The sequence below is a fragment of the Typopeltis vanoorti genome, chromosome 9, assembly GCF_054136105.1.
Source record: "Typopeltis vanoorti isolate ZY-2024b chromosome 9, IOZ_Tvanoo_1.0, whole genome shotgun sequence".
In the NCBI taxonomy this organism is placed as follows: Eukaryota; Metazoa; Arthropoda; class Arachnida; order Uropygi; family Thelyphonidae; genus Typopeltis; species Typopeltis vanoorti.
In genome coordinates, this window is record NC_143557.1 from 141,026,460 (window position 1) to 141,041,853 (window position 15,394).

Consider the following 15,394-nt stretch of genomic DNA (forward strand, 5'->3'; position numbering starts at 1 on the left):
CAGTTAATGAGACTTTTCTTGCATCTTCTCTCCATGTGAATTTGTGACCATTTTTTATGTTGGAACATGGTGTTAGTAATAAGTAATCCATGTCCTGAACAGAAATCCAGCAGGCATTTTACCATTATTATTAGCTTTGCACTTTTCTGCAAATTTTCCCAAAACATTTCTATATGTCTGGTATCACTTTTTTAGTGCTTAAGTTGTTTAGTATTCTTCTGATATTCTTTTGCTAAAAAACATAAGCGCCATAAAGTACTCAGTTTCTGGATGTGGTAGTTATGTTAGAGGCAATTTGCTTTGGTCATCTATGTAGGAGTTGGAGAAGGGCAATGCAGCAAATTAGCTTTATCATTAGGTGTACAACAATGGTGCCATCTTGATGAGAGGGGATGGAAGTGCAGGAGAGCAGAAATTACGATGATCTGATGATAAGATCTGATGTGATGACCAAAAGGCAGGGTTTTCTTTTGAACAGGAGGTGTGTTTTCTGCTTGGCCTTTATGAAGATGGATTTGGATTGCTAATGGTTGTTCTTGATGAAAGCCACTTGTGGTATGCTGAATTTTTTTTTCTTGAACCATATAAAACAAGTCTTGGAAATTGGATGGTGATTTGGGGTAAAATGAGGATTGAAGGCCATTATTCCAATGAGAATAATTTGTGAGTCACTCAGAGTTGGTGTTTGGATCAGATTCCTGATATTCAAATTCCTGATAACCCTCTTTACTTTCCAAATATCTTTGATCCTTTTTAACCAGTCTCTGAGTTACCAAGTGGGGAGGTAGTCTCAACAATATATCTGGATGGAAAACTGGTTAAAAAGGATCAAAGATATTTGGAAAGTAAAGAGGGTTATCAGGAATTTGAGTCGACACATAATGTAGAAATTATTTCTATATCTCATCCAGTGTGGTGAGTAGTGTTGGAAAAGGGAAGCCAGTTGGAATAAGGACATTGAGGTCACCTAGGAAGATGATTTCACTGTTTGGAAAGCTGTAGTGCAGAGAATGCATCATGCAGCTTCAGGAACAGGAAAGTGAAGCAGTCAGAGTAGTTACTGAACTTTGCGGAGTGGTAAATAAATCAGATGAATGTAACAGAATGGAGCAAGGAAATCACAAGAAGTCAAAAGCATGGCATTATAAATTTGACATCCGCTTGAAAGCAATGTCTGACTTCACAAAGATACAGAGGGCCACCCTTGGGGCAAAAGGAATCATGCAGCATGTAATATGGAAAGTAAAGATGGACTATGATGATGTAGATGCAATTTGGGTTTCCATAAGAGGAGATCTACTGTAGATGCTGGCCTCGTTGGTTTAATGATGAGCATATCCACTCTCTGACCAGCAGGATGCAGGTGCAAATCCCACCATGGGCATGGTGGGATTTGAACCTGACAGAATTTAGTGATTTGAACATGGATATTTGCGATTGTCTCTAGGGAGATGAATTTCATTGCCTAATGTGAGATCTTTTCTTCACCCATAGTCTATGCACACTGTTGGGACACCATAACAGTTACAGTCCTAACAAACTCTCTCTCCAAATGGTTCTGTCTTTGGATTTCCTTAACAAGGTGAAAAAAGAAGAATTAGTCCAGTTTCTAATATTATCTATCCAGGTGATTCTAAGTAGCCTCTGGTTTTTTACCAGATGTCAAAACCCCTGATGCTATTTCAGGTAAACTATATGATCCAGCTACCATAGCTGTTTCTGACAAAATTTAGTGATAACATTTTCTTGGGTTTTGACAATGGAATGGATTTAACTTCTAATTTTATCATTTGTTATGTGTTCCGTGAATGTTTTCTGCATCACTTCATGTTGAAGGCCAATAGTTTTTTTTTTTTTATCTTCCTTTAGCAATGTCCAAATCTCACATCCACATAGTAAGACAGAACAAGGGTATCGATGAGATAGTGTCTTGTAGTTAGTTATACTATATTGTCAATATCTTTGGCGAATCTGGGATTATTGATTTTTTGCCACCAACTGTAATTCCAATACCACTGTTTTCCGAGGCTAAATTTATTATATATTCCCAATATAGGGTAAAAAAAGCATAGGCAAAAGAATGCAGCCTTGACATACACCTCTTTCCACTTTGAAAGACTTGCTATAATTGCCACTGATTTCTATTAACATTTTTGAGGAACTATAGAGTTTCAATTAGGCATACCATTTATTATGTATTCCATACTGGTTCAGTATTCTCCATAATGCCTCAAGCCATTCTGAATCGAAGACCTTCTGTATATCTATAATATTGTGACAGTATTTTATTATGTTCAATAATAGGAAGGGTGGTGTGAGACCCCAAGTTACAAATGTTTTATAGGTATGTAGCAACACCTTTCATGGGTGGAAGCCATATAAAAAAGATGCCTGATTGATAATACATGTCATTTAGGCTAGAGTTTAGTGTTAAATGATAAAACTAATCCTCCCTTTCGAGTAACTGTTACTACTTGAAGAAATCATCTTATATTTACTAAGAGAGACCTTACATGTTTTAGATTTCTTATTATCAACCTGGTTTAATTGTAATTATGGCTAGCACAACTAAAGTGGGGATGCCAACGTGCCTGTTATTGTTGAAAGATATGTTGCCATGTCAGTTCATCAATTTTGCAAAAGTGAAAAACCTAAATCTTTAGAAGATACATGGCCCAGCTGCAACTGAATGAGATTGCATAACTTACCTTCAGCTGAAAATGCTTATAAAAGATTCTTTAAATACTAATTCTTAATCTCAATTTGGTTGGTAATTATAATAATTCAAAACTATGCTGGTAGCAAATCTAAAGTCAAATGTAATATGCTTACTAATACTGTGTTAACATAGTATTTCTGTAATTTTTCAACTACCGATACAAGAAGTATCAATGGAAAACAGGCAAAGTCTGTTTTCAATTCTGCTGCAATTGCTCCAGTAAATAATTTTTTACTATTTTTACTATTTGTCCTTTTCCTAATGAACACAGTAGGGTGCTTAAATAATAACAATGCCTCTTAGATGGAATAACATCTAAAGTTGTAACATCATATGATATATAATTCCAACTATAAAATACAATTTGGACAGCCAAGTGACAAACTATTGGACTCATCCTTTCCAGATCAGCATCCAAGTGAATGTCTTATATCTTTTATCACTGTCCTAACAGAGCACAACAAAGAAGGATGAGGACCAATTGAGCAAAAAAAATAATGTGATTACTTTAGTTGTCATCTTAAAGCATTCCCTTTGTAATTTGCTTTAGTACTGAAATGTGTTTTATGCATTATATAAAAATATCACTGAAAAGATTAGTCCTTATGAACATGAATATTTTAAGTAATATTTTTCCTCTTTGAAAAAGAGCAAGTTGCATATTACTTACAGTAAGAAGCCGCTGTTGAGTAATAACACCTTGTGGAGTTTGAGTCAACTGGGAAGCCAAGGCACTACCTGAGATTGGGGGTATTACTCTGAATTGGGAAGGGGATTGAGGCACAGCTGGTCTATTTTGAATGGCCTATTGAATAAAAGGAAGTAATGAGTAGAGACAGAATGAATCACTAGAAGGTTAAGCAATTAAATCATTGTTCTGAAATTTGTTAACAAGTATGACAGCTCTAACAGAATTAAAATTATAATTTAATTTTAAATTAAATTATTTATTTTCAAATTAAATTATAATTTTATTTCTGTTAGAATTATAATTTAATCACAAATCAGGTTATATACAGTCAAAATTATATATATATAATATACATCAAAAATGAGCGTCCTACAGAATTAAGTTAAATTACTATTAGTTTCGCATTAACAATTTTCTTCCATATTAATTGGTGATCTGCTATGGATGAAGTCTCATATTACAGACTTCATCCATAACAGCATTCTGAATCATTTTCCTACCAGGATTACATCAAATACCTAATATATTTTTGTTACATATTTGATCATCATCCAATTCCTGACATGTATCCTCAAGGGGTGTACAGGATATGATAGTACATGAAAAATTTACTTTTTACTAACTTCCTATCTACAATTTTCCTCCAAATCAATCTGATATCTGTCAAGCCTTCAACATTATCAGATCTTATATTTGTATCTTCTAAGGCACTTTTTGCCATATCAATCCACCTATATCTTGGTGTTCCTCTGAGAAACAAAACACTCAGTACAAAAATACCTCTAATTCTCACATTCAGTTTAACTTTCCCTTTTTATATATAGGTACTATGAGAGCTCTATTCCAATCATCTGGAATTCATCCCGCTGTCCAGGCCTTCTGAACTATGCAGCCATCATAAGACTTTTATACCTCCATACTCGAGCATTTCTGGTCGAATATCATCTACTCCAGCTGCCTTTCCCTGTTTCATGCTTTTTGATGTCTTTTTCTACTTCAAGTATGGATATTATTCCTGATTGCATGCCTGGTCAGTGTTTTTTACCATACTGTCACTGAATGCTTTATTTAGCAATTTTTCGAAGTAATTACTCCATACTTCAAGGATATCTTTTTCTCCAGTTTTCATGTCACCTTTATCATCTCTAACTCCTTTTACAGCACTCTTTACTCCATTTTTGAGCTTTTTTTTCAATGGCCTTCAGAATATTTTGCCATCTTCCTGATATTCATTTTTTATGTTCTTACCAAAAACTTTCATTAATAACTTTTGTTTAGCTAGTTTTACACAGTGGTTAGCTTTCTTACATTTGTGTCTAACTAATTATTAATAATCATCTCTAACTCCTTTTACAGCACTCTTTACTCCATTTTTGAGCTTTTTTTTCAATGGCCTTCAAAATATTTTGCCATCTTGCTGATATTCATTTTTTATGTTCTTACCAAAAACTTTCATTAATGACTTTTGTTTAGCTAGTTTTACACAGTGGTTAGCTTTCTTACATTTGTGTCTAACTAATTATTAATAATAAATTATACGATAACCACAGTAATCAACTTTAATGAAATGAAAGTACAGATATTTTGTACAGAAAATAACAATACATCATAACTAAATCACTTAAGGAATAGACAACGTAGATAAGAATATAAATTAATTACACTTTAATAAATATTTCCAATATTTTGGCAACGTCACGTTGCAATCTTCAAAAGGAACTTACAAAAAAGGCATGCGCAAGTAGGCACTACAACACAGTAACTGAGAATGAAGTGATGAAGCTATTGTTCTCCTAAAAGTCCTGATGGTGTCCCCTAGCAGGCTATGCAGGTGTTCTTGGCACTGTTGGGCTGAAGGTCTGCTGATGTGAGCCTCCCAAATTTGGGGCAGTCTCATACAGCCAAATTTGTTTGAGGTTTGGAGGGTGTCTTAGGGCTGAGGCTGATTCCATGAACGGTCTTTCGAATTTGTATTTGCTACGGTGTATTACTGTAGCTTTCTTCCAGTGTATTCTGTTGCGTGTATCCAGAGCATAGTCTGCAAGACCAGAGTGGCTGTACTTGTGAAACTGGATGCAGTCCTTCTGTTCCAAAATTCTGATATTCGCTGTCCTGCCTGTTTGGCCAAAGTAAGAGAGTTTACAGCTGTAAGGGACCTGGTATACACCAGGTAGGTCTAGGGGAAGTGGTTGGTCTTTAGTGTAGTGGATAAGGGATGCCAATTTTCTGTATGGTCTGTAACAGGAGGTCTTCATGTTTTTATAAGATTTTGGTAATTTTTTATGAGGTGCCTCGGATGTATGATGGATTTAGAGTAATCCTTGTTGTGAAGGAGGGATGGGGGGTTGTTGGTTTCAATATTTTTTGGATTTTTTGGGGGGTATAGCGTTTTCACAACTCCATATCGTTGTGAGGAGGGAGGGATTGTTGGTGAATGTACCTACCTGTATGGGTGGGTTTTCTATAAACTGAGAAAACCAAGCTTCAGGTTGGCAGGTGACTAGTGTGTCTAGGAAAGGGAGGCTGTTGGTTGTTTAAGTGTGTTAAGAACGAGAGGAGTGTTCAGAGCCATTGGCCAAATAGCATACACATCATCAACGTAGCAAAGCCATATGGTTGGTTTTTGTGGGGATAAGAGGATAAGGCTTTTTCTTCAAAAGTCTCCATAAAGAAATTGGGCAAGGGTGGGGAGAGTGGTGAACCCATGGCTGTACACTCTATTTGTTTGTAGAATTTTCCCTGCCAAACGAAATAGCCTGAGTTCATTGTGAACTGAAATAGGGCTGAGATATTGGGAGAAAATTTAGCTTGGATTAGCTCTAAAGTTTCCTTGAGTGGGACATGTGTGAATAAGGAGGAGACGTCAAAGCAGACCATTATGTCAGTATGTTGGAGTGTAAGGTTTTCTATGCTGGCTTTGAAGTGGGCTGAGTTTTTTTATGTGTGATGGTGTGTTGCCAGTATAGTGTGCGAGCACTTTGGCCAAAATATTTAGCTAATTCGTATGTGGGAGAATCAATGCCATCTACTATGGGACGTAATGGCACATTTTCTTTATGTATTTTTGGGAGTCCATAAATACGGGGAGGGAGGTGTATAGAGTTAAACGGTTTTAATCTGTTAGTAACTTCTACAGGCCAAGAAGTGACTTTCTTAAGGAGCCTGTGAAGTTTTCTGATTTGTGAGTTGCTGGGATTGTATTCGATAGGGAGGTAAGTAGCCCGATCTAATAGAAGAACATTAAGGCGTACCTGTGTAGTCCTTTTGGTTAAGTACTACAGTTGCATTTTCCATATGCGCTTTGGTGATAATATTTCTTTATTATTCCTCATTTCCTGCAGAGCTTTATATTCCTTGTTGGATATGTTGGTTGGTGGTCTTGCTTTAGAGAGGACACAAGCTACATCCAGTCTTACATTGTTGGCGATTTGATTCGGAAGGTGGCGGATTCCGCGTTAGATCTGCATCATAATTTGTGATATCCTCACTAGGTATTTTTCTGGGAGAAATGACGAAATTGTGGCCATGTGAAAGCATGTTGAATGCTTCAGGATTCAGGGTGACTGAAGAAAGGTTGATTACGGTGTTGGTAGGAAGTTTTGGATTGACGGTAGAGTTCTTTTTTAATTTTTCGAATTTTTTGATCTGTCTCGACCTCATATTTTTTCAAATTCTTTGTCTGCTGCGGTATACGAGACGTCATGTAAAACTGACCAAAGCTCGTGATTTAAAGTGCATGAAAGCTCTTCTTCAAGAGCACGAATAGCTTAGTTAATGTCAGCTAAGAGAAACCGCATGGCGGCGATTTATTCCAGAAACAAAACGTAGCTGGCGTGGTTATAGATATGAAGAGCTTTTTGTGAAACAAAACGGTGCTTGAATTTTACACAATTCGGGATTACCTGATTATCCACAGCAGCGTTTTAGGAAAGTTAGACGATTTAGTTGTCTAGATAACTACAACTTCATTTTACCATATTGGCGAGCCTTCCAAGCGATGGAATCTGCGTGGATGATGGTAATTCTCGTAGACAAGCTTATAAGTTGGTTATGCATTACTAAATCACTTAAGGAATTGACAACATAAATAATATAAATTAAATTACACCTTAATAAATATTTCCGATATTTCGGCAACGTCACGTTGCCATGGAACTTACAAAAAAGGCAGGTTTACATGCTGTCTTGTGTACCGCAGAAGACAAAGAATTTGAAAAAATACGAGGTCGACAGATCAAAAAATCAAAAAAGAACTCTACCGTCAATACAAAACTTCTTACCAACACCATAATCAACCTTTCTTCAGTCACCATGAAGCACTCAACGTGCTTTCATGTGGCCACAACTTCGGCATGGCTCCCAGAAAAATACCTAGTGAGGATATTATGATCCAGATCGAAACGCGGAATCCGCCACCTTCCGAATCAAATTGCCAACAGTGTAAGACTGGATGTAGCTTGTGTCCTCTTCAAAGCAAGACCACCAAAAACCAACATATCCAACAAGGAACATAAAGCTCTGCAGGAAATGAGGAATAATAAAGAAATAGTTATCACCAAAGCAGATAAGGGAAATGCAACTGTAGTACTTAACCAAAAGGACTACACAGGTACGCTTCATGCTCTTCTATAAGATCGGGCTACTTACCTCCCTGTCGAATACAATCCTACCAACTCACAAATCAGAAAACTTCACAGGCTCCTTAAGAAAGTCACTTATTGGCCTGTAGAAGTTACTAACAGATTAAAACCATTTAACTCTATACCCCCCCCCCTCCATATTTATGGACTCCCAAAAATACATAAAGAAAATGTGCCATTACGTCCCATAGTGGATGGCATTGATTCCCCCATGTACAAATTAGCTAAACATTTGGCCAAAGAGCTCACACACTATACTGGCAACACACCATCACACACAAAAAACTCAGCCCACTTCAAAGCCAGCATAGAAAACCTTACATAATGGTTCTGACATCTCCTCCTTATTCACACGTTCCACTCAAGGAAACTTTAGAGCTAATCCAAGCTAAATTTTCTCCCGATATCTCAGCCCTATTCCAGTTCACAATGAACTCAGGCTATTTCGTTTGGCAGGGAAAATTCTACAAACAAATAGAGGGGACAGCCATGGGTTCACCACTCTCCCCACTCTTGCCCAATTTCTTTATGGAGACCTTTGAAGAAAAAGCTTTATCCTCTGTCACACAAAAACCAACCATATGGCTTCGCTACGTTGATGATGTGTACGCTATTTGACAACATGGCTCTGATACACTCCTCTCCTTCTTAACACACTTAAACAACCAACACCTCAGAATCAAGTTCACTCTGAAAAAAGAGAAAGACACTAGACACATTAGTCACCTGCCAGCCTGATGGAAACTTGGTTTTCTCTTTATAGAAAACCCACCCATACAGGCAGGTACATTCACTAACAATCCCCCCCCGCCACACACACACAACAATATGGAGTGGTGAAAATGCTATACAACAGTGCTAAACTAATCTGTTCTAACGACAAGGCCCTAAGCCTCTTCTCTCCATGTGAATTTGTGCACATTTTTCATTTTTATGTTGGAACATTGTGTTAGTAATAAGCAGTCCATGTCCTAAGCAGAAATCCAACAGGTATTTGCCATTATTATTAGCTTTGCTCTTTTCTCCAAATTTTCCCAAAATATTTTTGTATGTCTGACAATCATTTCCTACTGTACTATTTAGATCCCCAACAAGGACCAGCTTTTCAATTTTCATTGTGTCAGTTGCTTTCTCTAAAGCCTCAAAAAATTCCTCCACCTCTACCTTAATAGAACCTTCAGTGGGACCATAGACACAAATAAGTCTCATTGTCCAGTTCCATTCTGATATTTGCCCATATTACTTTACACCACTCTACTTGAGACTGCCTGCTGTTCAAAAAGATTGCCTTGTATTTAGTATTGTATACTATGTCTACTCCTTCTTTTTCTTGTCATTGCCTGAATATAACATTTTGTATTAATTGCTCAGAAAGATCTTACAATTTTTGTCTTTTTTTATTTCAGTCACCCCTATTATGTCGATCTGGTACTTATCCAATTCCTCAGCTAGCCCCATTTCTTTGCCATTCATTCTTCTTAAGTTGACAGTACTGATCTTTAACTCAGGTGATGTTGTGTTAGGGTGTGTTTCAGGATTTGTTCTAGTAGCTGACTTTTTGCTGCTTGCTCTGGTTTCCTGGTGAAAACAATGGGGATCCTGTTTAACTGGGCGACACCCCAGCCAACATGAAATTCTGTCATGTTGTACCATCATTTTATATTTTAGTTTAAGCCAATAAGAATACAATTTTTCTTTCTAACAATTTTTAAGATATTATTATAGAGAAAGAGAGAGAGAGGGAAGGTCATAGATAAGATAGAGAGGAAGAGAAGGATTATTATTAAGGAGTGAGGAGAGAACTTTGCGGAACCAAGATTATATAATCCTCAGGGCAGAAATTTATGAGTATAGTGTTCGGAAGTGAACCTATAAGTAGTGAAACATAAAGTTTAATGTCATAAGCGAAATCTGCTGTTGTTATGAAGAAAAGTTGATGCCGTAATCAGATAAAAGGAAACTGGACAGTCAATGCGAAAATTCTGATTAGTTCCAGTTAATCTGGATTACGATTAAATTCTATGTTGCCCTAGGAAAAGGTTATATTGATTACTTGGAGAAAAGTGAACAGGAAAAGATATTAGTACCTAATTACTGTTGTTTGGAATAGTGAAGTGCGACTTACAGTAATACAGTTTAAACTATGAAGAATATTTGTTATGTGTGTTCCGCTAATGTTAATTAAGTTAATTCATAAGTGCTCTCTCAATAATTTGATGTATTGAAGAATTTGTCTGGTAAGAGTAGTTGTATAAGTTTCTCTATTCTAGCATTAACTGTAATATATCTCCGATGCTCAAGGTCCGGGAATATATTTGCTTGGAATATAGCTTACGTAGTTTATTGCCTGCTGTGAATATAAACATTGAGCTGATAGATTTGTGAAGACTGAATAAAATGTGAAATTGTTATATTAACTTGAGATAAGAAGATTTGTGTTTTTGAGACTGTGAATAGTATATGAAAGTTAGAACATTGAATTAGCATCAGTGACCTAAGAAGATGTGTTAAGTTAATTGTATAGTTCCATTTTAAAATAGAGTTCTTGTATTTGTTAACCATATCATATATTAAATGTTTTATTTTGTTGATCTAAATATTGTGTTTGCCTGAATTCCTTATTATTGCACCGTTCATAAACATTCAAATCTTGCAGGAACCCCAAGTAAAAATGATAATAGATGATCCGGCCTAATGAGATGACTGTTAACTTAATTTAGAACTGATCCTACTATTTATATAGACTAATCTAAGAATAGGGTGGCGCAGTATAAATATAAATTTCCCTACTTTTGGATCGGTGATCATTTCGTAATTAGTTGTATTATTCATAAAAGTGACTTGAAACTAGATAGATTTAGAACACGACAGAAAGGAGTCGTCACGACAAATGGCGCAGTCGACAGGATGTGATTTAATAGGTAGGAATTAAATTTAACAACTATAAGATAAGAAATTGAATTTAAGTTTAGTGATAATAATCGTAGAATTACTCCCTGAAATTTTAGAAAGTGAAATAATTAAATCACAGTGAACTGGTTATAATTTGGACTCAGGCAAAGATAAAAGTTAATTTTAAAGTAAAAAGATTGAATCAATTGAGATAGTAATTTATTAATCACTATGGCTGTCACATCAAACTCTGAAATGAATGACAGTGAATTCTTTCGTACGGTAAACCCGCAACAGGTTTTTCCCCAATATTCAGGTGAAGAATCAGATGATGTACTATTTTTCTTTACCTATGTTGAAAAACTTGGAGAAATTGCAGGTTGGACTGATTTTCAATTGCTAGTTCTGATTAGAAGTAAATTGGTAGGTAAATCAAAAACATTTTTGCATTCTTCTCCAATACTTCGAGAAACTTTTGAGTATTCCAAATTTAAAGACACCTTATTGTCTCAATTTTGTAAACTTAGAAGTGGGGTCCTAACTTGTGGAAATTGCAGAAAATTGTTCAAAAGGATAAAGAGACTGTTACTGATTTTCACAATCGGTTATTAACATTGGCCAACAGTTTGAATGTTACTGGTGAAGATAAACTTCACTTAGATTGGGCTGTGTTCCAACAATTTAGACAAGGTGTTAGACAAGAATTAAGAGAAACAGCCTACAAGAAGAAAATTTCTACTTTAGAAGAGTGTCTCAAAAGTGTTAAGGAAAAAGAACAAATACTAGGTGACCTTTATCCCTCAACTAATGCAAGTCTTGTGAATGTCGTGAATAAAACTGATAGTTCATTCAACCAATCAGAAATAGAAAAGAGAAGTAAAGTTGAAAAGGGAAAAGCAAAGAATACTGGAGAAAATTCAAGTAGTGTAAACTACGTGACAGAGAGTAAAGAGCAATTGGACAGGAAACTGATGACAGAAGTAAAAACTTTAATTCACCAGGAAGTGAATAAGTTAAATCAGCCTATAATGGATAGTCTTAATGAAGTTGTGAGACAGTTATCAGCTATTACTCTGAAATCTCAAGAAAATCAAAATCCCACTACAAATAAAATTGATGAGATGATCAAACATCAAGTTGAACAACAAAGCCAACCTATTTTAAGTAGTCTAGATAGAGTAATGCGAGGATTAAATGATGTTAGACAACAAATGTCTGCTATTCCTCAATCCAAGACAGAGATAAAGCAAAGAAATCCTCTTAGGTGTTACAATTGCAACAAAGTTGGACATTATGCCAGGAACTGCTTCCATAACAAAGAAAACTACTATAACAACAAATGGAACTCAAAATTTGGATATGTGAACCACAGAAAAAATAATGGAATTCAGAAACACCAGGTACCTAATGAAAGAATGATGACAGTTAGAGGAGAAATCCTGGGTTCTAAATGTGACATCTTATTAGATACAGGATGCAATGCCTCTACCATCAGGATGGATTATTTCCTAACATTAAAAAACAAACTGTGGAAGAGCACTGCCAAGCTGAGACAACCTGTAAGGATTGCTTCTCTCTCAGACTCAAACTTTGTGGCATATGAAAAGCTTCGAGCAAGAATATACCTACTAGAATTTGGACTGTACGTGTGGCAAGACCTACTTGTTGTCCCCACTACTTCCAATCTAGGTTCTCACATTATCTTGGGAACAAACTTCTTAGCAAGATATAAATTTTCTTGTGACTTTTCTAAGGAGGAAATAACCCTGATGAACAAAAGGAGATATACTAGAAGAAATGAAATTCATAATTATGATAAGTCTAAGTATCAAACAAAACAGTTTAGATTGCCACTTGAATCAGGACCATCTACAGAAGAAAAATCAGCTGTGAATCAATCATCTAATAGAGATAGTGGTGATAACTCTTATGTACACATTCAATCTGATACTCCTCTTCTTACTGATGAACAAAAAGTAGTAGTGACAAAGCCCAAATCAGAACTTACCACTGATAGTAAACTAAAGGTTGAAGTCAATTTTGGTAAAATGTCTAATCTATATCGTAGAACAAACCACCAAGTTATGAGACAACAAAGACTTAATTCTAATGATGGAGAATGTGAATTTAATTCAAAGAAGAGAATCCTATACTACAAACTTGAAAGACATGCAGAAAGTGATAATAATAGTAATAAGAGAATTGATGATAAAGTGAAAGAGAATAAAGGCACAAAACATAATAAAGAACCAAGTTTCAGTAAAACTGGCTATTACTTGAAAAATCGAAAAGGAAATATGTAATCCAGTTTTTTTTTTAAAGGAGTCTAGTGTCAAAAGAAAAATTTTTCAAAGAAAGGGTGAGCCTATGTTAAATTGTGAATGAAGCTATGTTATGTAATTTATTATTTTTCATTCACATTTAACATTGCTTATTAAATATTAATCATGGTTTATATAAAATTGTTTATTATTCCTTAAATAAGAATTACTAATTAAAAATTTATTCAAAACCTAACCTATTATTAGTTTATAAAATAATAATATGTTTAGAATTTTGTATAACTAAATATATATGGTGTAACGTAAAGTGTTAATTTATATTTAACTGTATACATAATCAAAAAGTTAAAGAAGTAGCTTAAATATTCTGTTGTTTTTATTTGTGAAATATTTAATGTTATGTAATCACTCATGAATAATAATAGACCATACATTACATTAGCGAAATGTTTACGTGCAGTCTGTTGTCATGGAGACGCACGCGTAAACAACCAGGAGTGGAGTAGAGCGTGGCGTTCGAACGTAAGGTGGGAGTGAAGGTCATAGTGAGATATATAGAAGGATATAGAGAGAGAAAGAGAAAAGAACAGGGAAGGTCATAGATAAGATAGAAAGGAAGAGAAGAATTATTATTAAGGAGTGAGGAGAGAACTTTGCGGAACCAAGATTATAAAATCCTCAGGGCAGAAATTTATGAGTATAGTGTTCGGAAGTGAACCTATAAGTAGTGAAACATAAGGTTTAATGTTATAAGCGAAATCTGCTGTTGTTATGAAGAAAGGTTGATGCCGTAATCAGATAAAAGGAAACTGGACAGTCAATGCGAAAATTCTGATTAGTTCCAGTTAATCTGGATTACGATTAAATTCTATGTTGCCCTAGGAAAAGGTTATATTGATTACTTGGAGAAAAGTGAACAGGAAAAGATATTAGTACCTAATTACTGTTGTTTGGAATAGTGAAGTGTGACTTACAGTAATACAGTTTTAACTATGGAGAATATTTGTTATGTGTGTTCCGCTAATGTTAATTAAGTTAATTCATAAGTGCTCTCTCAATAATTTGATGTATTGAAGAATTTGTCTGGTAAGAGTAGTTGTATAAGTTTTTCTATTCTAGCATTAACTGTAATATATCTCCGATGCTCAAGATCCGGGAATATATTTGCTTGGAATATAGCTTACGTAGTTTATTGCCTGCTGTGAATATAAACATTGAGCTGATAGATTTGTGAAGACTGAATAAAATGTGAAATTGTTATATTAACTTGAGATAAGAAGATTTGTATTTTTGAGACTGTGAATAGTATATGAAAGTTAGAACATTGAATTAGCATCAGTGACCTAAGAAGATGTGTTAAGTTAATTGTATAGTTCCATTTTAAAATAGAGTTCTTGTATTTGTTAACCATATCATATATTAAATGTTTTATTTTGTTGATCTAAATATTGTGTTTGCCTGAATTCCTTATTATTGCACCGTTCATAAACATTCGAATCTTGCGGGAACCCCAAGTAAAAATGATAATAGATGATTCGGCCTAATGAGATGACTGTTAACTTAATTTAGAACTGATCCTACTATTTATATAGACTAATCTAAGAATAGGGTGGCGCAGTATAAATATAAATTTCCCTACTTTTGGATCGGTGATCATTTCGTAATTAGTTGTATTATTCATAAAAGTGACTTGAAACTAGATAGATTTAGAACACGACAGAAAGAGTCTTCACGACAATAGGCTATATCCCAAATTGCTAGCCCATCCTTATTCATTCAGTATCCAGGTAGATACCTAACAGGATGCACCACGAGAGGGTGAGGATTGGACATTAGGTCAGAAGTCCTGGTTGGTTCTCCACATTCCTTTAAAGGAATATGTAGAGGTCTCCTCTCTGTTATACAGCTTTGACCGTTAAGCACCCCTACATATTTGATGGCATTAAGTAAATATTTTCTATACTCCTAACCTTCCCTCTCCTGTTCTGTTTAAATAATCATACCACATTAGATTAGTTCTGTTCAAATACTGCTTGAATGCTAATAACATGAAGTCCCTTTCCAATATCCTTATTTTTAACATGATTCTCTGCCACAGGTTCACTCTCCTTGTTGAATTTGCAGAAAGTAGGAGATTATATATAGGAAATACTTTCTTCAGAAAGCAAAT

The 15,394-nt window shown here is 35.1% G+C and overlaps 1 protein-coding gene across 1 annotated transcript in view; it reads right to left on the minus strand.

The window, feature by feature from the left end:
• LOC150103634 (transcription initiation factor TFIID subunit 4B-like) overlaps positions 1 to 15,394 on the minus strand; it is a 397,716-nt gene that overhangs the window by 131,272 nt on the left and 251,050 nt on the right. The window contains exon 12 of the mRNA XM_090398501.1: positions 3,390 to 3,524. Coding sequence (XP_090254627.1) covers positions 3,390 to 3,524 — 135 coding nt within the window. The remainder of the gene's footprint in view (positions 1 to 3,389; positions 3,525 to 15,394) is intronic.